This window comes from Balaenoptera physalus (assembly GCF_965194825.1).
Source record: "Balaenoptera physalus genome assembly, chromosome: 16".
Lineage (NCBI taxonomy): Eukaryota > Metazoa > Chordata > Mammalia > Artiodactyla > Balaenopteridae > Balaenoptera > Balaenoptera physalus.
This window is the reverse complement of record NC_138898.1, coordinates 44,921,735-44,949,643: the sequence shown is the minus strand read 5'-3', so window position 1 is coordinate 44,949,643 and position 27,909 is coordinate 44,921,735. Positions and strand designations below refer to the sequence as shown.

The 27,909-nt window shown below is 46.8% G+C and overlaps 1 protein-coding gene across 8 annotated transcripts in view; it reads left to right on the top strand.

Moving 5' to 3' along the window:
• Nucleotides 1–42: 42 nt before the first annotated feature.
• KIF16B (kinesin family member 16B) overlaps nt 43–27,909 on the top strand; it is a 291,300-nt gene continuing 263,433 nt past the window's right edge. For all 8 annotated transcript variants that reach the window (XM_082428587.1, XM_082428585.1, XM_082428582.1 and 5 more), the window contains exon 1: nt 43–200. In XM_082428587.1, the coding sequence (XP_082284713.1) occupies nt 154–200 (47 nt within the window). In that variant the 5' untranslated portion in view covers nt 43–153. The remainder of the gene's footprint in view (nt 201–27,909) is intronic.

Genomic DNA, 27,909 nt, shown 5'->3' with positions numbered 1-27,909 from the left:
GGGGCCGCCGCGGGCCGCCGGGTCCGGCCGGGAGCGGAGGGGCGGGGGCAGAGGGGGAAGTGGGTGGGAGCCTCGGGCCAAGTCTCGAGAGTCGCCGGCAGCCGCGGGACGCTGGGCAAGTGGGAGCCCGCGTGGTCCGGGCCGCGATGAGCAATGGCATCGGTCAAGGTGGCCGTGAGGGTCCGGCCCATGAATCGCAGGTGAGTAGGAGGGCGGAGCGCAGGCGGTGCCCTGACGCGTCCCCACCCGGAGGAAGTTGGTCTCCAACTCCCCTCCAAGGCCAGCCTGGACTTAAGTGTCAAGAGCCGGTCTCCGGCCCACTGGGCCCTGGTTGTGGCTTCTGGGGGCCTGGAGCATTTGAAGGTTTGCTGTTCCTTTCACACTGCCCTGAAGGGGCCCTGGCGGGTAGAGAGTTCACGAAGCCACGGAGGAGATTCCTGTTAACTCTTCCAGGTCCCATTAATTTGAAGAAGTTTGCTTCTTCCCTCTTTAAAAAGCATCAAGGGAACAGTTTCACGAGGGTGTAAATCCATGAGCGTGGTCATGGGGGCACCAGAGCTGTTAGGCGAAGTCCCTCCAGTTATGCCAACTCAGAAGTTCTCTATTATCAGTGTTACTTTTTTCAACTCTTAAGAAGAAGTGATTTCAATTCCCTGAATTTGAACCCTAACTTCTAATCAGTAGTTTAGCAGTTCTTAACTTCAGGTTAAAGAGTGGATGGGAAAACTTTAACAAACTTTTGTTTCCTGGAAAAAAAAAAAATCAAGGACACTTAAGTACACGTGTTTGAAATATGCTGATGTTAACAGCGGGGGGAATTATAAACACAGAATTTAATTTTGTGTGTTTCTACAAAGTAATGCTTTTCAGAATGATTTGACTTTGCATTCACTGAGGAATAGTTTGCTTCCTTTTCGGTGACTACTTTATAATCAGTTTACAAAGAGGCTTTACAAAAGTTAGCTTTTTAAATTGGTTTAAAGAACTTTAAAGAATGAAGTAGATCTAAATGGGATGTGTCCTTCCCAATTGATAGGAGCAGTTCACACAAGGCCATTTATTTTAATTGGCTTCTCAATCAAGTTGGACATTTGACTTACCATATGGCCTTTGCTAATTTCTTTGTATCGACTTTGGAGGTCATTGTTTGTTCTGACAGCTGATTGAGGCATCAGAAGATCATAAAATCAAGAGATTGCCGGAACCTTCTTTGACTCATCTGAATCTGTTTTTGTATTGGCAGATAAGGAATCATTATTCTGGTTTATAACTATTGGAGACCAGTGCTTTTGTGATTTTTAAGTTATCTCTAAAACTTTTTAGGGAAGGAGTTTGACTTTTTTGTAAGTCCTAAGAAAATATGTAGGTTTCTATGTATATTCAGTCCTACAAGACAAATGGACCCCAGAGTCATTTAGATGTTTTTGAAAGATTGTTCTTTGTTTTGGATTTACATGTATATCGAAGTTCCTTCCTTCTTTGAAATAAAGAAGTTTTGGAGCGCATGCTACGAGATTGTATTGAGTAGCTTTAGAAAGCAATTATTAAGTGCCGCCTACCAAATGCATGGGCGTCGTGCTGGGTGCTGTCTGTGGGACAAGGTAAATGAGGTCTGCTGAGTGTCTCTCTGGTGAGGGAGGGACTACAGACTAGTGGGACTCTCGTCAAACCCTGGGTGGGCTGGGAGGGACGCTACCAGTGCGTGCCTTGACAGTGTAGGTAGGCCTGAAGCCCAGGTATGTGGAGAGAAGGCAGGAAACATGTCCAAAAGCCACGTGCTTTGGGCAGGTAGATGGATGTGATGATGTCTGTGCTCTCAGCAGAGAACTCTTGTGGTGGCATCAGGATTAGGGCAAGAGGTAAGGAAGCAGTAGTCTGGCCATAGGTGGAGATGGGAAGGCTGGAAAGATCCCCGGAGACAGTCTGCTGGCAGAATTGACAGGATTTGGCAGTTCATTGGGTGAGAAGGACGGGAAAGGGGAAGAACACAGAGTCATTAACTGAGGTTTGATGCTCAAGGAGGTAGAAGAGGTTTGGGGAAGGTGGACGGTCAGGTGGGTGCATTCTCTCTTGGGTTTGAAAGTTATAGGAGGTGCAGTAAGTGTCAAGTACAAGGACGGCGTCTAGCACAGGATGAGTGCTGCCCCAAGTGTTGACCCTGTTCACTATCCAAAGTGTGGGAAGGACATCCGTCTCTTTGCTGGTGTTCAGTAGTAGACTGTAAGAAACATGGGTCTCTGGTGATCTGAGGATTGACATTTGGAAATCTTTTGCACATGGATGACAGTTTAAGAATGTTACAGTGAGGAGGGAATTTCTCAGCAGGAGAAAATCTTACTTTTATGTATAAAGCACAGATATTCAGTAGATTTTAAAAAAAGAAAATGTTTACAGTGAGAAGAAAAGGGATTCAGGGATTGGACACTGGGATATGCTTCTCTTTAGGATTCCAGGGAGAAGATTGGCTTGCAGCTCATGGAGGAGAACCAGCACAGCAAATGGTCATGGCAGGAAAGGAGAAGGGTCTCCCGAAGGAGGTGGTGGTGGTTATTGTCAGATGTTGCCAAGATGGTGCTCTGAGGATGCCAGTAAGATGAGGTCCTTGGTCTTGGAGACAAGAGCATTGGTAGCCTTCCAAAGAGCAGTTTCAAGGGGAGACAGTGATCTGGAAGTTGGGAGTGAAATAGAAAGACATATACAATTGGCCAACCAAAAGTACTTGGCCTAACTCATAAGGAAAGACTTCCAAGTTATAATGGCCGTAAGAAACCATTTTTCACCAGTGAGATTGGTGAATATTAGCTGAACATTGAGTGTTGGTGATGGAGTCATAAAGGGTCAAGACCTCTGAAACTTCCATGCTGGGAAATTTGACAGTAGCTGTCAAGATTAGAGGTTTACAAAACTCTTTGGTTGAGAAATTTCATTTCTAAGATTTTATTTTATGGATTATATTGCTACCGACGAAGATGTATGTGTAAGGATGTTTCTGCATCATCATTGGAACAACAACAACAAAATCATAAATGATCTAAATGTACAGTGTTGGAGGATTTGTTAAATTGTTGCCTATTCATTTGGTAGAATGCTATGTAGTACTTAAAAAAGAATGTGTCGATCTTAAAAGAGTTCCAAGATAGGGGATTAAGTGAGAAAAGCAAGATATCCACATACACACACACTACAGTAGAGTTGTGTGAATGTGTGTGTTAAAAAATATATACATAGAGGCACACACATGGCCATACCTGTCTGACAGCGGTAACTCTGGGGAGGAGAGCTGATGAAGAGTCTGTCAGGTGAAGATAGGTGGCTTCTTTTTTTGTTTATTCCTTTTACTGTTTGAGTTTTTACTTTGCTCATTGGTAGTGTCATAATTAATAATTGAAAACTTGTGTATGTAATTTAAAAAAGTTATCTAAAAAGTCACCGGCACTGGAGAAAGAATTTTCAGCTGGTTGTCTGGGAGGATTGAAGGAAGTTGTTAGAAATATTTTCCCCCAGTTTGATTGAGATGTAATTGACGCATAGCTCTGTGTAAGTGTCAGGTGTAGAGGAGAAGGACTTGACTTCTATATGTTGTGAAATGATTACCACAATAAGGTTAGTTAACATCCGTCATCTCATGTAGTTTTCCAAAAAAAAGGAAAAGAAAAACATGTTTTTTCCCCCTGTGATGAGAACTCTTAGGATTTACTTTCTTAACAGCTTTCGAATATACTATCCAACGGTGTTAACTATAGTCATCGTGTTGTCCATGATGACTTATTTATTTTATAGCTGGAAGTTTGTACCTTTTGGCCCCCTTCATCCAATTTCCCCATTCCCTACCCCCTGCCTTGGGTAACCAGAAATCTGATTTCTTTTTCTAAGTTATTTTTTTGTTTATTTTGTTTTTTGTTGCTTCTTTTTTTTTAAGATTCAACATATAAGGACGATCTGTACAGTATTTCTCATTCTCTGACTTCTTTCACTTAGCATAATACCCTCAAGATTCATCCTTGCTGTTGCAAATGGCAGGATTTCCTTTTTCATTGCTGAATAGTATTCATATATTCACATATATATATATATATATACTTATATATGTCACATCTTCTTTATCCATTCATCTGTCGATGGACAGTTAAGTTGTTTCCATGTCTTGGCTATTGTAAATAAGAGTACAGGCAGGCGCTGAAGGCAAAGAGGAAGCAACCAGCCCGAAGGAAAGGCCTGGAGTGATAGGGAGGTGAGGTTGGCCGTTGCAACCAGGCTGTTGAAGGATGGGGCAGTGTGGTGAGATACTGACTCTGAGCAAGGAGGCTGTGTGGTCCCCAGTCCTCCTTGCAAGAAACACCCAGTGCTTGATTAAGGGCAAGATGTGATGAATTTGTTTTTACTGTGTCCAAGAGGAGGAAATTTCTCCCTCTACCTCTCTCTTGAGTTCTTGTGGCTAGACTAATAATAAAATTGACAGAAGATTTAACAGGAGAAAAAGAAACAAATTTGTAAGGAATTGACAGGACAAAGAAACTTAGGTTTTGTGTGCCCAATTATTGAAGAGTCTAAACAGAGTTTGGGCTTGGGGTAGTAAATTAAAGAAATAACAAGGCTCCGAATTCCCTATTTTTGGCTGTAAGGGTGTCCTTCTACCTCCAGATGCAGGGAGTGTGCCCTTCACATGGGAGATTGATTTTCCTGCTTTCAGGGAAACAGAAAGGAGGGTGAGAGTGACCCTCTTGGATTGGCCGTTTCTTAAGAAACTTTAATTTAGAACAATATGCCATGGAGGTGCATTTTGGGGTGGCCCATCCTGAACCTCAACACTACCTTATGGCTTTTGGTTATGTGGCAGAAGTAGTAGTTTCAGATCTGAAAGAGCCATTACGTTCCATCAGGTAATAGCAGCTCGCTTTATTGAGAGTTTGCTCTGGGCCAATGTTGCAAAACCTAGTTTAATCTTTACAATAATCTTAGCAGGTAGAGGCTATTATTATATGCCATTTTCCAGATTGAGAAAGATAGTTAGCTTGCCCAGAAGTCAGTTTCTTAGGACAGTCACAGCTATGTTTTTTAAAATGAGTAAAGTGTTAGCAGGAACTTAATTTGTTCATAACTTTCATGGGTAAAAGCTTAATATTTATGCATTGTCTCTACCTTTTTCTTTGTGATTTCTTCCACTAGTCTGATGCATAGTCTTTTCTTTTTCACTGGTTTCATTCTTACAATCTTACAAGATAGAATTTTTTTTTCCCTCCAAGAGACAGCAAAACAATAATTCGGGAGCTAATTTGTCCATTTCCTGTTGGTTTCAGTTGCTTGTTTTTTCCTGGAAACACTAGATAATTCTTTAGGGCAACCTATCCTGTCCCGTTGATCTGCCAGTGTTAAGATGGTCAGGGTCTGAGGGCAGGCGGCCTGGGTTCCAGTTTTAGCTGTCTTTTATCAGCTGGGTAAATTTGAGCAAAAGACATAATTGTTCTAAGCCTCAATTTTTGCATCTGTAAAATGGTGATAATAATTACACATACCTTTTAAGGTCTTTTGTGAGACAAGGTCTTTTTCAAATACTTTTTACTGTGACTCACAATAAGAAACACATTTAAAATTGAAGCTCTGTAGATATGTAAAAGATTTATGAAGTGTTACATGCAATTCACTCATTTTCTATTCTATCCTATTTTATTCTGTTCTGTTTCATTTTAAAAATTGCTATTTTTAGGTCCACTAAACTGACTTCAATATCATCTGATGAGTTGCAGCTGGCAGTGTGAAAAACATTGTTGTGAGGTTCAGAAGAGATCATGCATGGGGCCAAAGCTCTCCACACAGTCCCTGGCATATAGCAAGGGCTCTGTAAAAATTTTTTTGTTTTTTAATAAATTTATTTATTTTTGTTTTTGGCTGTGTTGGGTCTTCGTTGCCGTGTGCGGGCTTTCTCTAGCTGCGGCGAGCGGGGGCTACTTTTCGTTGCAGTGCGCGGGCTTCTCATTGTGGTGGCTTCTCTTGTTGCGGAGCACGGGCTCTAGGTGCGCGGGCTTCAGTAGTTGTGGCACAGGCTTCAGTAGTTGTAGCTTGCGGGCTCTAGAGCGCAGGCTCAGTAGTTGTGGCTCACGGGCTTAGTTGCTCCGTGGCATGTGGGATCTTCTGGGACCAGGGATCGGACCCGTGTCCCCTGCATTGGCAGGCAGATTCTTAACCACTGCGCCACCAGGGAAGCCCCAAGATTGACTGTTGTTATTACTGTTACTTTTAGAATTTAACGATGGTACCTTTATTCAATAACACATATTTAAAAAATGTTTTACCAAAAAGAAAAAATGTGCTGAGTGCTGGCAACAGACCTGATGTTAGCGGTGTAATGTGCTTTCTCATCTTATAAGGCAGGTCCGCCCCAGGCCTTCTATTTGTTTGTGAGGGTTCTCAGCTTCTCTTCCCCATTAGCCTCTCAGGTAGAATTTGGTGTCATGTCAATCAAGTTAAAAACAAAAGAAAAAAACACCAGTGGTAGTTGACTGGGGTTGACGTCTTTAGACTCTGCTGAAGCTTTCCCATTTTAAGAGCTGGAGTGTTGGGGAAAATAGCTCAGTGGTAGCCTCTTGGGCCTGTGATGACGCCAGCCTCTCGTGTTAAGGGTGGGAGGTGTCTGTCGAGATGGTACCATGCACCAGGCACCGTGCTCATTTCTTCACCTTGGCAACTTCCTTTCCCCCTCACACCAACTCACCGATGGAGGTCTTTTCACCCCCATTTTACAGACGGGAAACTGAGGCCCCTCAGATAATAAAGTGCGGCTGAGCCAGCTCCACTTCCCTCCAGAGCCCTTTGCTTGGCGACTTGTTGTCCCCGGGCTCGCTGATGACAGAAGCCCTCGGCCTCAGGGGATGGCTGGGCTGGTGGCAGAGGAGAGACACAGGCGCACCACACACACAAATAACACAGAATCTGTGAGGGGATTCTAGAAGCTGGAGGAAGAGGTCTCCGTGACTTCCCAGGGTCCCTTGGATGAGAGGGTGGGGTTTGAATTGAGCCCCGAAGAAGGGGTGTAACCAGCCACCATTTAGAGAGCGTCTGTGAAGTGCTTGGCTGATGCCCTTTGGAAGTTAGCACAGTCGCTGCATTCTGCAGATGAGGAGCAAGGGCTCAGAGACCTGAGGTCACACAGCTGGGTCACTAGGTGTCGCCTGAGGTCACACAGCTAGGTCACGGTGGAGTCTGGGTTGGAGCTGAAGTCTCTCTTACTCTCATTTCTTTCTTTTTTTTTTTTTTTAAAGCTGAAATCTTGAGTGTTAACATCTATATTATTATTATTATTATTATTTTTTAAACTTTGGGTTTATTTATTTATTTATTTATGGCTGTGTTGGGTCTTCGTTTCTGTGCAAGGGCTTTCTCTAGTTGTGGCAAGTGGGGGCCACTCTTCATCACGGTGTGCGGGCCTCTTGCTGTCGCGGCCTCTCTTGTTGGGGAGCACAGGCTCCAGACGCGCAGGCTCAGTAATTGTGGCTCACGGGCCCAGTCGCTCCGCGGCATGTGGGATCCTCCCAGACCAGGGCTCGAACCCGTGTCCCCTGCATTGGCAGGCAGATTCTCAACCACTGCGCCGCCAGGGAAATCCCCTACTCTCATTTCTAAAGCCCCTCCATTGTACAGAAGACTCAGATAAGAGGAGGGTGGGGATGGCTGGCAGGTGGCACCGAGTACAGTTACCCGGGATCTTAGACTAACTGGAGCTTTGTGTAAGGATTAGTTGAGAGGTCGGTGGGCAGGGTGTTGTGAGGACGTTTCTTTGTTAAGCTTGGGAGTTTGGGCTTTTATACTCCAGTCCCGTGCTGGCTCTTGGCTGCATGCAGCTACTTAAATTAACTGTTAAATAAAATGTAAAATGTAGTTACTTAGTTGCACAAGTCACATTTCAAATGCTCAGTAGCTACATTTTGAACAAGGCAGATAGAGAGATCATGTCCATCCCCGTGGAAAGTTCTACTGGACAGTAAGCCTGAGCTGGGTTTGAATCCCGGCTCTGCACCTTCCTAGCTCTGGATCTTGGCGCTTTACTCAGGTGTTCTGTGCTTCAGTTTCTTCACCTGTAAGACGGAGATCTTCACAGGGCCCCCCTTGTGGGGCTGAGATGATGATTGAATGACGTAACCCTTGCTAACAGTATTGGGCCCCAGAGTAAGGGCTCTATAAATATTGGCTACTATTATTAGGCACTGGGAGCTGCTCATGCTTTTCAGAAATATAGCAGTGTAGAGAAATAATACCAGCACTCCAGCAACAGTGAACATTTATTGACTGTTTCCCAAGTGCTGTGCTAAGTGCCTTTTATGCGCTATTATCCCACTGACTTTCCTGCCATATTCTGGGGTGCAAGACCTTGAGACCTCAGATGTCCTTTTGAGTGGGCAGAGGCCAGTGCCGGCAGACCATTCAGAGAACTGGAGTATGACCGGTAGGGATGGGATTCTGGACCAGGCTGGAGTTGTAAGTAACAGGAAAGGACGAGTCAAAGGATGAAACTTGCAAACAAAACCCTGAAAAAACCTTCACGGTATTTTCTGATTGTGAAAATAATGTATGCTTGTAAAAAAACATGTGCTGAAAAGTGTACCAAAGAAATCAAATTGAAAATCGCTCATAATTCCACGGATCCAGAGATGACCCCTCCTAAAGTTTTGGTGCATTTAAATCCGGTCTTTTTTTCCTGTTTGTGTAGCAGCATAACATATAACTATCTTATATCCTGTCTTTTACGTTTGCAAGAGACATTCTGAAGACCAATCAGTAGGACATAGAGAGGCAAAGAGTCAGATGACTGAGCGGCTTGGGGCCCTATTAAGTGGACGAATGACCTTTCCCAGGGTCAGGATGCGGGATGAGCTGGTCGGGGTGGAGGACCACGGTGGTCCGTTGAGTTGGCTCGGGATGCTGGTGGGGGATGCAGGCAGTAGGAACTCAGGTGAGTCATCCGCTCTGCAGATGCACATTTGGAGGTGGGTCGCTTGAAGGTGATAGCGGCTGTGGTGGCAGTGAACGTTGCCTCTGAGGAGGACCATGGTAAAGAAAGAAGGGGTGGGATAGCAGAACTGCATGACCTGGGTTAAGACCAAGCTGTCAGTAGCTGGCCGAGTGACCTGGGCAGGTGGGTTTTGCTCCTGGGCCCAGTTTCTTCTTTTGTAAACAGGGATTCTCTGAGTGTGGTCCAGGGCCAGCTGGGACTCACTGAGCCTATTTTAGGGGGTTTACAAAGTCAGAACTGTTTTCACACCCATAGTAAGATATTTGCTGTTTTTGCTCTCATCTCTCACGAGGGTACTGTGGAGTTTTCCAGAAGCTACATGATGTGTGATGATGTCGTGAGTCTGTGTGCTGTGCATTCTGTGTCAAACGTTTCTCAGTTTTCATTTCTAATATGGTAACTATAAGTGGGTATATCAACATTAATAAAAGCTCTTAGGCTCTTCAGTTATGTTTAAGAGTTGTAAAAGGCTACTGAAGCCACAACATGTGAGAGCCGCAGCTGTAAAATGATAGTGCATAAGTTGTTGAGGGGATTGGATGGAAGGGTGTATATAGAGAGAGTGTTCAGCAACCTTCCAGGCATGTAATATCCTTTCAACAAATCAGAGCTGCTATTATTTTTTATAATCACCTGTTACTGACAACTACACTTAAGCGGACAGGAGTGGAGGGCCAGGCAATGGAGACAGGAAGGGAGAAAAGCAGGAGAGTGAATGTCCTGGTCATCAAGGGAGAGGAGAGGGGGTCACCAGCATCGGAGGCTGCAGGTCGAGGTCTGAGCCCAGCTGGCCGGGGAGGTGATCGGCTCCTGTCTCTGGAGGGAAGTGTTTTAGTTGAGGGATGGGAGGGGATGCTAGCGGGGTTGGGGGCGGGAGGCTGGCGGTGGGACCCTGGAGGTGGCACCTGTCGCTGCCCTTCCAGTTAACGGAGGGATTAAAGGAAGGAGAGAGCTCACCCCTGTTCACCTGTGCGGTTTGGCTCCTGTAATAAAATCTAATCTCCTTAACTGATTGTGTGAGGTGCTCAGACCCCAGCCCTCACCTGGGCATCGCAAACCTGGGTCTGGCAGAGAAGTTTGTGTGTGTGTGTATTTAAAGAAGAGGAAAAGAAAACAGGTAGGGAGTTAGGAGGTTGGAGAAAGAAGGCTACATGGGCAGGGGAGGGAAGTAGGGGTGGCTAGAGAGCGTGCAGTGGTTTCTGGGACCAGGAGGAGGGGGTAGCCGTGGGCCACAGGGGAGATTCCCCGGGGAGCGCTGTGCTGGCGCTGACCCTGATTCATGGAGTTTGGAGCATATGGAGGATTTTTCCTTTCTTTTAGGTGGACTTGACAAGTAACATGAAACAAGTGACTGATGTTTTTTTCATACACAAAATTATATGTGTATCAATGTGTATAATGCACTTACATATGTGTGTATCAGAAGTTTGAAAAATGCTCTTCAGTGACTTAGAGTATTTAGTAAGTATAATTCAATATTAAACTTCTGCTGCTTTATTTTATTCATGGCATTTGTGTGAGAGAGAGAGATGGAGTGTGTGTGTGTGTGTGTCAGAGGTTATTTAGAAATGTCCAGTTGTGCAGTACATAGATAGCACTTTGGTCTGAGCTGATTTAGCCTACACATTCTCATTTCATGATTAATTTCCTAAATTATTTCAATAGCTTTTTCTATTTTTGTGGGTCCTGGAATTGGGATGCAGTCTTGCTGAGGCCTGTTTTATGAGAGGAAATATATTACGGTTAGACTTATGGCCTGGGGGGAGATGTGACAGTGCCCCACCACGCCCAGCCCCTTCCCCAGGGCGGAGCCTCAGGCTGATTTCCGTGGCCTGGGCTGCCTTCTGTCCCACTGCAGTTACAGAGACCGGCGTTGAGAAATCCTTCATGGGAAGGTTGTCATTGTTCCCTTGGATTCGGCCCAGTGACTCACATCACGCATGACTGCCGGCGGGGCCTGGAGCTTTCCTTCACTCTCACCCACTCTGGGCTGAGCATGTGTGTTTCCTGCTCTGTCCATTTCCAAGTATATTCATTATTCATTGTTGCTGCCCAGTGGAGAGGAAATAACTGTTTCTGTGATCAGCAATCTACTCATACACACTTGGAGCAAATATCAATGGGATGTGTAGAATTTAAAGTCAACTGAGAAAGTGCTTTCACCGTAATGGTGTTGACAAGTAATTTTTGTCCTCAGTGACTATTTCTAGTCACTCACTCACTTATTAGGAATTCTGTTAAATCTTATGCCATCAGTATCTAATTTAATTCTTGACAACAATCCCACAGGTGTGAATATTTTTAGCTCCATTTTATAGATGAAGAAACTGGGGATCAGAGAAAGATCAGGTCCCGGCTCAAATGTCACTTCTTCTGAGAAGCGTTTATCACATTGCATTGGTCTTCTGGCTTCACAGCATTTACCATTATTGAGTTTGTGTGCGCGCGCGCGTGTGCACACGTGCATGGGCATGTGTATGCATGTGAAAGGATTTTTGTTTTCTTGTTTACTGTCTCTCTGCTTCTTGCACATAAACTCCGTGAGAGCTGGTAACCTTGTTGGGTTTGTCCATGGCTGTTTCCCTAGGCCCTAGAACTGTACCTGGCAGAGATAGGTACTCAGAAGATATTTGTTGCATTAATAACTGTCACCTCCTCCCCAATCTTTCAGTATGTGGATGCTTATAAGGAATCCGGGATCCGAAGCCCAGCATCTGTGGGATGCCTCACATTGGTGCCGTGAGCAGAAGGGAATTTTGATGATCCTCCTGTGGAGGTAGAAGAGCACTAAGGAAGAGCCTGGGTAAAGGACAGCTTCAGGCTTTCCCTGTGTATTAAGTTAATTATACACAAATTACACATCAAATACGTGTTATGTTTATCTCTTAAGGTTAGAGAATTGGAGGTTAAACACTACGTTTCAATGATATATAGTTTATGGGACAGAACACTCTTGTTCCTTTAGAAAAGGATTTTTTTTCTTTTAACTTGAAATAATTATACAGTAAAGTTCCCATATATGCTTCACTCAGCTTCGCCTAACATCAGTATCTTACGTAACCACGGTGCAGTTGTCAGGACCAAGGCATCAGCGTGGTGCAGCCCTGGTAACCGGACGTGGTTTTCCTGAGAACGTCCTTCTTCTGTCCCAGGAGCCGGTGCAGGATCCCACATTGCATATAGTTGCCATGCCTCCTTAATCTCTTCTGGTCAGTGACAGTTTCTAAGTCTCAGAAGAGTGCCAGTCAGTTATTTTGTAGAATGTCCCTCAGTTTGGGTTTCTCCCACGGTTTGTCATGATTAAACTGAAGTTATGCAGTTTTGGCAAGAAAGCCACATAAGTGTCCTTCATTTCCTGTCATGGGGGGGTCATGATGCCAGTATGTCTTGTTACTGGTGATGTCGACCTCAGTCCCTTGGTCAAGGTGGTGTCTGCTGGGTTTCTCCACTGTATTGTTATATGTTTTCCTCTTTGTAATTAATATGTATCTGAGGGAAATACTTTGCAGGAAAAGTTTTTGACTTCAGTTTGCAACAGTATTTTTTTTTGCCCGTGGGAACACATTTCAGATTTTCTAATAAAAGTTATTGTGAATGTAAGATTCATTTAAAACATTTTTTCCCCCTCTGACTTAGTGAAAAAGGATTAATCATGTTTAAAATGAAGGACATTTGTACTTCGGAAGGTTGATGACTATTGTACAGGACTATGCATTTAAAACGTCTGCAGTAAGACCTTTATCAGACCAATGCATGCTGATGTTCCTACTCTACTATTTCATTAAAAAAAAAAAAAAGATGGTCATTATCCGCTAAACTGAATTTATGATCGGCAGTTTGAAAACACTACTGTAGTGAATCTATTATTCAGAGCAGAACTTGGTAAAATGTGATTTTTCTACATGAGGGAACATTGAAATTAGGATGCTGTTAGAAAGTCAGTCCTCTTTCCTCTTGGAAGCTGGGGGTGGAGGGTGGGGCTTATGATCCCAAGAGGATAAATGAAGCTTAGAATGAGAATTTTCAACTTCAGAGAGTCTAGGATTCTGAGTCCACCGTGGGATACCCACTCTCAGGAGCTTGCTTTCTTAAGCTCTTGTGGCTTCATGGTCTCGTGGTCTCTTGCCTGAGTGCACCTACTGATTTTTATTTTCAGGATTTATTAAACAGAATCTAAGCCATCACAGTGACTCAGCTTGGGGCACAGGTAAATCACTTTGTGAGTTCCCTGTAAGTGGGACTTCAAGTTCCCCAGGGAGCTTTCTAGAAAAATGGATTCAAGGTGATGGAGACTAGCTCAGAAGTGAAACAAGTTGCAGAGATAAAGCTTTTAAAAATATTGGGTTTTGGTCTGTTGGCTTTCTTTTCGTAAAGTTAGTGTTTTTATAGGAGCTATCTCTGCTTGATCAGATAGAAGGGCAACTAGCTGTGAGAAAAATGTCAGGAGTCCTGGGCCGGTGCTCATATATGATGATCCAATTGAGATGTTATTATTCTTTTTAAAAAAATTTTCATTTTGAAATATGTACAAAAAGTTGCAGAAATAGTGTAGAGTTCTTGTGTATCTTTCACCTTATACAGCTGTAGTATAATTAAACACCAGGTGAATAACATTGATACAGTATTATCCACTGATCTGATTCATCCAGATTTCCCAAGTTGCCCGATAGTGTCTTTTTCTCTGGTCCAAGATTCAGTCCAAGATCACACAAGATATTTAGTTGTCTTGTAAAATATCTCCTTTTTAATTTAGCTTTTCTTGTTCTTAGGGTCAACTTTGACTATACTGATATATTAAGGATGAGAATAGGTAACTGCCCCGCCCACCACCCCAGTACCTCTGTCCACTAAAAGGATTGAGGAATGTTGCCTCCTGGTGTCCTTGGTTGTTTGAGCTGTTAACACCTTGGTTGGATTAATTGTTCCACATGTCAATGAAAAGGACAGGTGGGGACCTTTAATCCTTGATGGGGCTTTTCCCCAAGAGAACTTTATTTCCAGTGGTAACTTAGCCTGTACTTTCTACTAACAAACAGCTTTCAGATTTTCTGTTCTTTCTGATGAGTAATAAGTGAATTAAAGGACCAGTGGAAGGAATTTATTCTTTCTTTCCTGGAACATAAGTGCTCTGAAACTGATTTGATTGTCTCTAATTTGATCTTGGCTGGAATTCCTCTCTCTTTTGATTTTAAAAAGTCAGAGGATTTTGTGGTTGTTTCTGCTTTTACCGTCTTTTCCCCTCTTCCTTTTATTCTACTCTGAGTTTTGAGAGACAGCTATTGATAATCAGTCCTGGATAAATCCAATTTATTTTCTCTACCATCTTTCTTTAGCCTTTGGACCGTGCTTGTAGTTATTGATTTGCCATTTCTTATTCATTCATGCCCTCATTCAGCAGACGGTAAGTGCTCTCTGTGTAAGAGAAACTGCTTTTTTGTGTGTGTGAGCTTTTCCTTGGAGGGATACCTTTGGACTGTGGCTGGATTAAATTAGCAAAACAGAGCTTTCACTGCCCCATAATCCCGAACTTTCATACAGTGCTCAGTGAAGGTGCAAGAAAGGCATGGGTGTTGAAGGGTAGGTAAATCAGATGGTCCCAGGGTTGCATCCTGGCATTGCCACGAACTACCTACATGGTTTTCTAAAGGATACTTTAGTCTTCTGGTCTCTTCTTTCCTCATCTGTATAATGGGGACAATATTACCTTATTTGTAAGGTTATTTTAATGGCTTAAGGAATTAATGGCTGTGAAGTGCTTGCACAGAGTAGGCACAATCAGTGGTAACTTATAATTTTGTGTTGTACCTCTTCGGATTTCCCATGAATATTGTGACGATGGAGCAGAATCTTACATAACTCAGCAATGAGTGGACTTTGTCCGCTCATCACCAAGTATTAGGTTCTCTGTGTAGACAATAAAGTACAGTATGTGTTTGGAGAAAGGAAAATCAACGTGAGCTCAAGCCTACAGGTAGACATTATGGCAGAAATGGAGCTTTGAGGTCTGCCTAGGCTTCGCATGGTGAAGAGCAGGTGTTTTCTTGGTGACCTTGGCATCTGTCTGGCCATTGAGCTTTTATTGGGCTTTTTTCTTTGGTCAGAGATGAACAAGGGCATGATCCCTGATTTCCAGTAGCTCATGATCTAGTGGGAGCAATAGCCACAAAGAGAATGTCCCCTGTTCTGTGGGTGACGATGGGTGTTCAGGGCACGGTGGTGTGTGGGTGTAGAGGTGTTGAGTCGAGTTCCTTCTCAGGGCTGGGAGGAGTATCCTGGAGGATTCTATGACTGAGGGCAGGACTCAGTACAGTGAGTTGGCCAGGCAGACAAGGCGGGCAATGGCATTTTAAGCAGAAAGTGTCCAGAGGCCCTAAACTGGAGTGAGATTGGTGAGCTGCAGTGTTGAGACACTGCTGAAATTTCAGCTGGCTGGTGAGCACAGGGGCGGAGAGGTGGGAGGTCCAGATTCTGGAGGTTGTGCTGTCTGGACGTTATTATTGTTTCTCCCTTTCCACTGCTCTAAAATGATTTAACTTACAGCTGATTCTGTAGATAAAGGGAACCATTTTACAAATGGGTGCAACATGATGAGATTTGTGTGTTAGAAAGCCAGGGAGTGAGACTGACAGCTGCCAGGCTGATCTGGGGGGCCATCAGGTGTGACTGAACGTAGAGGGGTGGGAACTAGTGCATTGCAGTTGGAGTGGATCCACTTTCCCGCCCACCTGCTCTGCCACCATCCATCCACCCATCCATCCATCCACCCATCCACCCATCCACCCACCCACCCACCCATCCATCCACCTATCCATCCTTCCACCCATCCATCCACCCTCCACCCCCCGCCCCATCTACCGACTCACTCATCTCCTTACCCAGCCATCCACCTACCACCCAGCCAACCAGCTGGGGAATCTGCTTCTTTCCCTTCTTAACCAGGAAAGAGTGAACTGACCCCTGGGTACCTCTCTTTTCCATCCTTTGTCCATACCAGACTACAAAGTAGACATCAGTGTATTGATAGAGGTTTCATCTCCACATCACTGATTGATTGATTAATTAATAAAGTATTTAAACTCTGCTGGGTGTATGCCAGGCCTTGTGCTAGACCAGCAGTTCTCAAAGTTTTGGGGATCCCTTAAAAATTGTTGAGAACCCCAGAGACCTTTTGTCTCTGTGGGTTATATCGATATCTTTACCACATTAGAAATTAAAACAGAATTTTTTTAAAACAGAAGAATACACAAGCACACAGTCCCTCAGCCATCAGAATGACCCGTCGTCACACACCTTGTAGCCTCTGGAAAACTTCACTGGGCAGTCGTGAGTGAGAGTGAAAAGGCAAATAATAATGTCCTGGTGCCATTATGAAAATAGTTTTGATCTTGCAGAGCCCCCCAAACCATGAAAAGCCACTGGGCTGCATATTGGGGATATGGTGGGCCACCAGCCTGGCACAGACTTTGCCTCTGTGGGACCAGGTCCTGTGGTGCATGTGGAAGCCCATGTTGGGGTCTCACTGAGACTTGGGGTGTTGGGGGAAGGCCCTCGGAGGGAGAGACGGCTCAGTTGGGCCTGCAGTGGGCATCGGCCGCGGAGAACAGGTGTAGCGGGTGGAGGGAACAGCATGTGGAGGGAACAGCGTGTGGAGGCTCAGAGGCCTCACGGGAGGGCCGAGAGCAGTTCCTTGTGGCTGTATGTCAATGTTGCATTTGCTAGAACGAGACCAGCAGTTTGCTTTCTCTGTGTGGCTTCAGCGTGATGTGATTTTATCCACTCATTTAACCTCAGAGGCAGACACAGCTGTTCTCAAGTCCCTTCCCTGTGTGACTTGTGGGAAGCCCGGGGCCAGGTCTCTGCACTCCTGTTGGAGAGCCTCCTATTTCAGATGCTGAACCGGGTTTGTCAAGCTTTGAAAATGCCAACAGCAGAGCCACGGAACGTGAGGGGCTCAGAGGCAGCATCGAGGTGTGCAGCAGAGTGGAGGCCGAATGAAAAAGCTTGATTAATCATCAAAGAACAGGAAGGCGACACTTGAGAGCTGAGGACTCGAGTGACACAGAAGCAGAACTGCTCCCTGATGTCATCCCGTTATCAGTGAGACACCTTAGGAAGGGCTGGCTTTCGCCCCCTCCTCCCCTCTGCCTTTGAAATGACGTCCAGACTAGAGGTGTAGGTCTTGGCCAGGTGCAACCTGAGACCTCCTTCGCCCTGTGTGGCTGTCGTAGGAGGGGCCTGCTTTTATTGTGCGTGGACTCCCTGCTCAGCCAGCCACAGAGATGAGGCCAGACCTGTTTTGCTCTCTGTCTCTGTTTTATTGCAAAAAGCCTGGGGGTGTCAGAGGCCTTTCTTACCTCAGGCCCTTCTGGCTTGATGATGAAGTGATTGCTCTTATTTCTGCCTGTGAATTGTGGTAGAGTATTCAATTTCAAGGCATCTGGGATCAATTCTCGAATTAAGAACGTGCGAATGCTACACTCGCATTGCAGCTCCGGGGAAGGGCAGCTTCATTCTTCCAAAGGTGTCTTGAGTTCATGCAGGGGTGAAGATACTGTCAAGGAGTCGTGAGAATTAGGGAGGGTGCAGCCCCCACTGAAAAGACAGAAGGAAATGAGAGAGAAAGCCCCTCGCTGGTGGTTTCTTTAATAAATCCTCAGTACCTGAACAAATCAAACCTTATTTGCTCCTGGCTGAGTGAAATCATATATTGTTAAAAGTCAGCTTGATTAGTTTCGAGGCCTCTGCCAGCACTTCCATGGCTCTGTCCCCTGTCCAGGCACCATGGGTTGGGGGAGGTAATGAAATCCAGCAGGACGTGCATGAGGTTTGAGAAACCACGATCAGATCCTTTAAATGTGCCGCCAGTTCGTAATTTATAAAAAGGATTTTGCTGTTAGAGGCACAGTCCCTTCTGTGGAGTCTCTGGGTTTCCTGGCGGGGGGAGAGGTGGGGGGCTGAGGGTGTCTTGGCTCCCAGGTCTGGAGAGCCAGGCGAGGAGTGGGCTGGCGGGACCCTGCGGGGAGCAGGCCCTGCTCTCCTGTGGATGCTTCCAGAGAAGTCGGAAACCCAGATTTGTATGTAAAACCTTCTGATTTTAAAAATACAATGAATTAAAGATGTTTTATTTATTTTTATAATTTTTTATGAAGTATAGTTGATTTACAATGTTGTGTTAGTTTCAGGTGTACAGCAAAGGGTTTCAGTTATATATATAGATACATATTCTTTTTCAGATTCTTTCCATTATAGGTTATTACACGATATCAAATATAGTTCCCTGCGCTGTACAGTAAGTCCCTGTTGTTTACCTACTTCATGTATGGTAGTGTGTGTCTGTTAATCCCAGACTCCTAATTTATCCCTCGCCCGATAGGTGTTTTAGAACACGGCGTGTACCAGTCCTCACCCTGGGATGCCATTGTAAAACTTCTGGTTTAGAATGGAGGTTTGAAAATCTTCCTCCTTTCCTTGTTTTGTTTAAGACTGTTGTTCACTTTACACATTTCCCCTTCCCACCTCCCTGCAGTGTCAGCGTTGTCCGTTTTTGTTTTGGGGAGGTGTCATCTTTGAGTGTCCTTCGCTTGTCCCACTGTTGTGCCACAAGTATCTGTGAATTTCACTGAGTGCTTAGAGATGCTGGTCCTCTCCTGGTTGCCACGTAGATCAAGAAAGAGGGGACGTGGGGGCGGGCGCCCCTGGGAGATGCGGCTCGGCAGGGAGCTTCTGTGGGCTCTGCTGGGGGCACTGAGTAAGGACAGTGTCTGTCCGCCACAGACGTGGGGTCTGCCCTCTGAACCTGGCACCCCCTTGGAGGCAGGTTTGGGGATGGGTGGACAGGCCTAGTGGTCCTCAGAGGGTTGGTGGGTTACAGATCCAGAACCTCAGCCCGGCTCTTCGGACCCGAACCTCAGCTGCAGCTCTGAGCACGCTGCCTGCCCGCGCGGGGGGCGTTTTCTCCTTTGCCTGGGGTTTTGGTGGCCTGCTTGGTCTGTTTCCCTCTCTCTCACCTGGTTTCTTGCAGGTCCAGGTCATGGTTTGTTTTCCTTTTCAGGCTTTGGTGGTGATATCTGAGTATGGGTGAGCCCCAGCTTGTCCCTCTGAAACATTCAGCAGGAGGTTGGGACATGGGCCTCCGTTTCAAGCTGAGGCTTACCACCCCGGAGAGGCAGATTTAATGAGTATGGGGTGCAGCTGGGCATCAGCGGCTCTAAAGCCCCTGGAGAGTCCTGGGGCGGGAGGCCTTGCCTGGGAGGTGATTCACTACATGTGCTCCAGGGACCAGATGCCCCCGGTAAGGTCAGCCTGCTCTTCTGTTGATGCCCTGATGTTTTGCAGGTGGAACTTTCTGGCGCCCTGCCTCCTCTCTCCCAGTATAAAAACGTGGGTGTTGTTGAGGTAATGATTGGGCCTCTTTTCTGGGCTGACTTTGCTTCACTTACGATGCCAACTGAAGCAGGGTCTCCTTGGTCTGGCCTCCCTGCCACTCACCCCACCCCCAAGCTGGCTTTGCTTTTACAGCCTGTTTGCTCTCACCCACGGCGGGTGATCGTGGGCTGTTGAAGGGCAAGAACTGTGATCATATATCTCTGCATCCCCAGAGAGCCTCGTAAAGGGGAGACGTGTGTGTTTGTCCATTGACCTAGTCCTGCCTCTGGCCGCTCTTGCTCCCATTAATTTAATATATGAATGAGCATTGCACGCTTGCTAAGGGGGGCAGGGAGGGAGCTGCTGGCCACGGTGCGGGAAGGACAGTGTGTGTCACGTCTTCAGGTCAGACAGTCAGTGTGGATTAAGTCAGAATAACTAGACATAATTCACAGGTATTTAAAAATAAGTGAAAGAATTTCAGTGTTTCCGATATTCTTGTCTTTTTTATGAACTGTGGCCTCTGGATTGTGTTGATGAAGATAAGCATTTTATAAACAAAATTTACGAAGATCAGCTATATGGTGGTTCCTCATTTTTGTGAGATCTGGCTAGAAAATTTGGCAAAATATATTTTCTGGATTTCCTCCATTTCCACCTATTTTGGGAAAGGATTGCAAAGGTTTTGTTAAAATGAATCGTCCCACCAGAATGTAAGTTCCCAGAGGGCAGGAGAGGCACAGTGAACGTTTGTTGAATAAATGGATGGATCTTGGATTTGTGGTAGAAGTGAAAGAGCACATTGGTGGTCTGCTGGTGCCTGGCCTTGTGGGGCCTGCTTTCCTCTGTCACATCTTCCAGCAAAAAATTATATGTGAGGGAAGCTCAGTACTTTTACAGGTGAGGAGGAAACAAAGGCTCAGCAAAGTTAAATGAAGTGCGGAAGTCACAGAGCTACTAAGAACCAGGATTTGCACCCAGCTCCCTGAAGCCTAATGCTCCCCCCACAATGATTAACCCACTCTGCTGGGCAACGCCAGATGTAGGGCTCGGTGGAAATGCTACTCGAGACCAAGATTGCATCTTATTCCACTCTGACTCCAAGTGAAGTCTTCTAGAGAAAAAGTCCTGCAATTTAGTATTTCATAGCACACCTTTCTATCTGGTATACTTAGCTGGCGATGTTGTAAAAGGAATCAGTCTTCTCTTTACAGGCCAGCTATTGTATTTTTTTTTTTTTTTCAAAAGCTGCCACTGAGAACATTTTTCTAAAATAGAGATAAAATCTGGAAGGAGCATTGTAGTGATGGTGTGGGTAAAGAGCAGGGAGAACTTTGTATTTCATGGGGCTGCAGCACTAAACTGGGATGTCTTTGGGCATTCAATAGTTGATTTAATGTCTGAACACAGGAAAACAAAAGAAGTATTAATAGCTGTTCTTATGTCCTCAATATTCTATTACACCACCTCTTTTAAATTTCCACTTTTTGTTTATGAATGTGTTGCTTGTGTGTTTGGAGAAGCACATTGAAGAAGTTTGGCCACATGCACATCCTTGTTTTTCCTCTTTCCTGTGACTCAAAAGAGACAGAAGGTGCCTGTGCCTTGGTCTTGGAGTCAGAGTCACAGCTGTGGGTCTGCGGGGAGAGTGAGCTTCGTGTCTGCCTTTGGAGTTAACATCTGCCAAGTGAACCAGTATTTATGGGGCAAAACTCATCTGCATTTAAAAATTGAGAACGTGTAGTAAACTTGGAAGCATTTCCTTCACTTTAGTGCTTGAGTTTAAGAAAACTGTCTTGTTTTCAGTTCATGTGTTTCATTCTTTCATTTGCTTACTCATTCATTCATTCGTTCATTCATCCAAGTGCTTGCTGTACATAAAGACAGTCTACATACTGTGGGATGTATCAAAAGCAGGGCATTATCTCTGCCTTCAGGAAGCATCTAGACTGGTGGGGAAGACAAAATGTAGTGGCCCAGCAGTAAATGGGTAGACAGTGGAAACTGCTGTGGCGAGTGATGGGCTGTCGCACCTCAGGTGTGGTGTGTTGTGGGCTGTCACGCAGCAGATGTGGTGAGTGATGGGCCATCACACAGAAGACATTGGCTGGGGCTTGTTCTGGGAAGGCCTCCTGGAGGAGGAGGCATCTATAAGCGTTTTGAAGGATAAGTGAGATGGAGGAGAAAAGTACCTTCCAGGCAGAGGGACCAGCGGGGGGATCTTTGTGTGTCCTGGCAGAAGGGCTAGTTTGGAATGTGGCAGGGAGCTTGGGTGACACGTGCGTGTGGAGCTGAGGCTGGATGGGCTTCTTGCGCTCCCCCGTCCGGCGCCTGGTGCAGTTGGTGACTTGCACCTGTTTAGACTAATCTTCCCATGAACCCCTTAAACGTGCTGACCTAGCCCACTGGGATCCCGTGCTCCTACCTTCAGGAGGATGCAGCTGAAATCAGGTTAGGGGTGCTAGTGTGCCCTCGGTGGTTCTCTGTGGCTTAATTCCTCCAATTTTTCCCAGCGCTGACTATAGGAGCAACTTTGAGCCGGTCACTTAACCTCCAGGGCCTCGGTTTCTCTCTGGCTGAGACCAGGTGGTGGGGTCTCCTGAGCCCACTTCTTGTCACCGCCATTTCCCTGAGCCTCCTCTCGCCTCTCACGCCTTCAGCGTCAGGGCCCCAGGTGCTCCCCCTGCAGCGTGTCCAAAATTCCCTGTGAAAGTGTCATTGTCATCTTCAGTCTCAAGCAAAATTTAGTCCTTCATGGTTTGGGGCTTGAGTTTTGTAATGTATGGAATTCTTGAGCTATCTACCAGCTTTTCCTAACTGGGACCAGGGTTCCATGACAGAATTAAGCACAATGCCTGGAGTAAGGCATCCATTATATGCCATGAATTAACTTTGCTCCTGTGCTTCTAGAATGCTACTAGTTACGTGCCTTCTTTAGGGGAATTGGGAAAACAGTTACTCGGTGTATGCATACATTATTTTTCCTTCCCTTCCCTTCTTTCTTTTTTACTGCAAATTGAATCAGAGGTTTTCATGCTCTTTTGCTACCTGCTCTCTCTCTCCACACGTAACGGTGTTTCTCTGTGCTTCGGTGTTGTAGACTTCAGAAGAGAGGCCCCAGCTGGACCCAGCAGAAGGCACAGCCCTGCTCTGGATTTTTGTTCTGGAACTGGGGATTCAGAGGAAGGGACGAGACCACTGAGCAAAGCGCGTCTCAGAAGGAGCCGAAAGGCAGTTAGGCTTCCACACTCTTTAGAATCCCAGCTTCCCAGAGTTGAGGAGGGCATCACCGGGCAACGAGGGTAGCAGCTCCCAAACCGGCGTGATCATCAGTGTCTCCTAGGCGGTTAAATACAGATGCCTGGTGCCCATCCTGGAGATTCTCTTTTGGGAGGTCTGGGTTGGGCGCTTCAGATTATTCTGTTGCTCGGCAGGGCTTGGGAACCCAGATCTGGCCGAGTTGTCTTTTGGATGCGTCTCTGCTCTCATCCCTGGTCCAGCATCTCCCATGTGGCCTGCATTAGCCTCCTCACTGGTCTCCTTGCCCTACTCTCCCCCCTCCAGAGTCTGAGCAGCAGCTGGAGGGATCATTTAAAAATATAGAAGCATTTTGCCACCCCCGTGCACACAGCCTCCCGTGTCTGTGGCTTCCTGTCGCATCTCAGTTCCTGCGAGGCCTGGCATCGTTTGGCCCCTGCCCCCTTTCTGACCTTGTCTTGCTTCCCCGCCCTCTCTCCTGCAGGCCCGCTGGCCTTCTTGCTCTTCCCCCAGGCCTCTGGCTGGTTCCCGCCCCGGGGCCTCTGCACCTGCTGTGCCCTTCTCAGATCTTTGCCTCGCTCCAGTCGGCCCTTGGCTCACACGACACCCCCCTGGAGAGAGGTCTTCTCCGACTGCTTGCCTCCCCCTGCCTCTGCCCCCTGTCCTAGCCCATGACACCCTTTCATTTCTTCCCAGCACCTACCAGTATCTAAAATGGTATTGTATTTATTTTTTTCTAACCCCCTCACTAAAATGAAGACTCCAGACAATACTCTGTCTGTGTTGTTTACTACTTTATCCCTGTGCAGAGCGAGTGCTGTTTGGCGTTTGAAGGTCTCACTAGTATTCGTGGACTGAAGGAATACATAAATCTCCCCCTCCGGCGTCCTGGTTAGGGATCAGTCGGCCTCGGGCTAAACCTCCTCGGTGATGATTCCGCACATCTCAGGGCAGCTCAGTTTGTATTGAGACACCTCTGATTGTTGGGCTGTCCTTGCTTCAGCGGAAAACTGAAAGCAGGTGTCTGCCTTCTTTCTGGCCTGGCAGCCCCAGCTCCTCGCTCTCTGCTGGGGAGTTGGGGTGGTTGAAGCGGCTGCTCGTCAGCACCCTCTGCAGCGTCGATTTAAGGGGACTTGGGGTGGTGGACCCCGTGCTTGATGCCCAGAGCATCCTTTGCTGAAGGGCTTCTTGCCCGGCCTCTGGAGTGCTGTCTGCGCGGCCTTCAGCGTCAGCCCCTCGGGGGCCCTAGCCCCTTTCCCAGGCAGCCTGTGGTCCTGGTCCCTGGCTGCACAATGCGGGGGTGTGAAGGGGCCACCGTAGCTCCAGAACAGTCTGTGGGGTCAGCCAGGGCTGCCCCTGGATCTGGCCACAGCTCGCTGCTCCCTCTGCCCTGTGCTGCTGCCCTCTCCCCCTTTCCCAGGGCCTGACCCTAAGGGCACGCGCCCTGATGAACACCCTGCATGCCAGGCTGCCCCGATCGTCTGTTCCTCCGGGATCCCAGCCCGGAACACTTGCCTGTTTGCCTAATTTTTTAGGTTCATTACACCCTCTGGAGGCCAGGGAAGATCATAAAAGGCACAGCCTGATGGCTCCGTCCCGCGGTGGCAGGGGTCAGCGGAGGCTTTCCCTTGGCCCGAGACGCTCCCGGCATCTGAGGCTGCGACGGCACTGCTGCCCTTGGCTCGGCTGCGGAGCAGCCCCCGGGGAGCGGAGGAGGGCTGCGCGGGCTCCTGGCCGGGAGGTAGGTCATGGTGCTGCTGACCTCCAGCTGACCACTGTGTGGCGAGGTGTGTTCCGAGATGCAGTCAGGGTGATGGCCTGAAAAAGCCACTCCTGGATTTCTTTCAGGAGAAAAACCCTTGGGTTTTTCTCAAAAGTCGAACTGATGCTTTTGTGATTTTTATGGACAGCAGCTAGGTCAGCAAGATCTTTGAGTGTTTAGGACCGGCCAGAAAGGCTAAGGAGTAGCCCGGGGAGAGAGGGTTGCATGCAGGAGAGTGGCCCGCCCCGAGTTTGATTTCACACTCTGACAGGGGCGAGGCTGCACGTCTTTATGAAGCATCCGCTACTGCCCTGGGGGCTGAGGCTGCTCACTCTCTGGGCGTGGGGGAGGGGGCGAGTACACGTGCATCTAAGTGGGAGAGCCCGCTGGGTGCACCCGGGCGCAGTGGTGGCAAGTTAGCGAGCCGAAGTAAAGCCTGAGTAGGTCTCAGGCAATATTTGGGATACAGTTATACTGAAACATTACTCGTTGATCTGAGATTCACATTTAATTGGGTTCCCTGTATTTTGTCTGGAGCCCTAATAAGGGAAAAAGAGAAGTGCCATTGGATGGGGTGGAGGGACTGAGCAGCTCACTGAGCATTTGGAGAGCAGGACTGCTACCCGAAGAGGGGGGATCCGGTCTGGGGTTGAAGGTTGACACCCCTGAGCCTGGTGGACATGCAGAGGGTGGGGAGGGACAGAGGCAAATCCGGGCGGTGGATGGCGACGGCTGGGGAGCTGTGGCCAAGGTGAGCTGTCCTCTGTGTGGCCCGACGGTCAGGAGGGGAGGGGCGGCGAGCCAGCCCTGGAAGGACCCGGAAGCACCCCAGGGCGCCAAGGAGCCACCCAACGCTTAAAAGTCAGGGGCTTTTGGCCTTCTAATTAACTAACTTATTTTAATCAAAGTAATATCGAATCACGCTGAAATAGTTTCCACAGGGAAGTGTTTAAGTTCATTTTCTCATCCCCTGAGGTCCTGCTCCTACGTACTCTCCAGAGGTGACCAGCTTTCACTGTGAACAGCTTCCCAATTATCATTTCGGAAATGTCCAGGGATGTTCTGGGCATCTAGAAGCATAAATGTGCATTTCTCTCCGCTTTATTTATCTACTTATTGGACTGCAAACTGGACGTCGACTGCATGCTTGGTTCTTTCCCCCACTTAACAGTGTTCCTTGGACTTCTTTCCGTAGTAGTACCCATGGAGGTCATGCATTCTTTTTATTTTTATTTAATTATATTAATTAATTTGTATTTCTATTTTATTTCTAAATTGAAGTATAGTTGATGTACAATAATATATAAGTTACAGGTGTACAATATAGTGATTCACAATGAAAAAGACTTTTTTTTGGAGTACAGTTGATTTACAATGTTGTGTTAGTTTCAGGTGTACAGCAAAGCGAATCAGTTATACATATACATATATCCACTCTTTTTTAGATTCTTTTCCCATATAGGTTATTGCAGAGTATTTAGAAGAGTTCCCTGTGCTATACAGTAGGTCCTTATTAGTAATCTAGTTTTTTATTTAGTAGTGTGTATATGTGAATCCCAATCTCCCAGTTTATCCCCACCTTTCCCCCTTGGTAACCATAAGTTTGTTTCCTACATCTGTGACTCTATTTCTGTTTTGTAAATAAGTTCATTTGTACCATTTTTTTTTAGATTCCACATATAAGTGATATCATAATACAGTGATTCACAATTTTTGAAGGTTATGTTCATGCATTCTTTTTAAAAATAGAGTTTAAAATTTTTGCTCTTGGGTGTTCTGCCACCAAAATGAAGGCAGTTAAATATTGGTTCATAGTATGTAACTTTTCAGGTGAATTTGGGGATGCTGGTTCACTTTGGAACTCAGAGTGAATAAGCCACTCTTATTATAATCTTCTAGGCTAGGGGCCCAGTTTGGGGATCTCAGTGTCACCCATTCCAGCTGTTTTATTATGGGGTGACCAAACACCATCAGCTGCATGAGTGGAGTCAATCTGAATTGCTGAATAATTTAAAAACATATTCAAAATGTTTGAATTAACATAGGGTTATTTTTTTCTAATAAGCTTTCCCCTATTCTCATATCTGCAAGCTGACATAATTCATCTCTTTCTCTGATTGGATATTTTACATCTTTTCCTTTCTCCTTCCCTCCTCCCCCCTCAGTATTGATCTATAACTCAGCATACTTACTCCAGCGGGTTCATTTGTAGTATCTTATGATCTAGTTTCCAGACCTTTCAAATAAATTACTTATTTATATGAGTGAACCATAATTGACTTTTCGCTTGAGAAACCCAGTTCACCAAAGTGGCCAGGCAGAGGCATAGTTCATTTTGCTCTATTATCAAGTCAATGTTCAAATAATATTTCAGGATGATTTATTTTCCTCAGTATGAGAAAAATGTCAAGATTTATTTCCCATGTTTCGTAAATGTCAGAGGAAATTGACCTGGGACTGGGGGACCTCTCAGTGCCTGGTGTTGCACAGTTTTCAGCTGTAAGACTGGAAGACAAAGCACCGAGCGAGTGCTGGTTTTGAGTGTTGTTTTTGTGCCCGGAGGGCTCAGGTTGTGGGGTGAAGAGGAAGTGGGATGCTCTAGACCAGTTGGAGAGACGACACCAGCAGGGGTGGAGCCCGTGGGGTGGGATGAGCTGGGTAGGCGTTCCTGAAGGTTTACAGGGTGGGTGAGTCAGACTGGACCTGGAACAAGCCTCGCCCGAGGGCCTGGGTGGGAAAGCCAGAAGCAAGGGTGGTGAGGGGGTCATCGGGGCAAGTGGCCCTAAGGAGGGGATGCGCCTGGCGAAGAGCAGCTGGTGGGGAGAGCATCCATTCAAAGCTTTAGTCCGTTGGTCCATCACATTCAACAGCCGTTTTGTGAGCACATCCAAGGTGAGGCACTGTGCCCGGGCCTGGGGGTGTAAACCCAGTAGGCCCAGTCCTTACTCCTGAGAAGTTCACGGTCTGGTGGGTGAACTAGGGGCTGGTCAGCTGACTAGGGGGTGGGGCAGAGGCTCAACGAAGGCTCAGGAAGGCCAGGCTGAGCGTTGGCCGGGAGGAGGGTGGCATGGATAGTGTGGAATGGTTAGGTTGGGTCGGTCAGAAGGCATTTGGGTACCGCTGGGAGTCGGGCTTCACCCTGTGGCCTGTGGAAGTCGCTGTAAAGCCGGGGAGCCACACGGTGCCACGTGTATTTGGAAAGAATCCCTCTGACAGCAGAGTGGAGGGTGGATGAGAGGGGACAAGGCTGGAGGCAAAGAGACTCCAGAGGGGTGGTGGTGGCCGACCTGGGACAGTGGGAGAGGTGGCCAAGGTCGGTAGCCCGGCGGTAGATTGGATGGGACTGGGTAACTGACCGTTGGGTGGGGAGGGGGGGACAGGAGGTAAGGCTGCCAGAGGGAGTGTCACGTGGACCCTCAAGTCACCTATGATAGTTAGAGGCCCTGGAGGTGCAGAGAAGGCCACGAGCAGAAGCCGGTCTCCAGTGGACGGGGGGCCCGAGTGGGACAGGTCGGCAGGG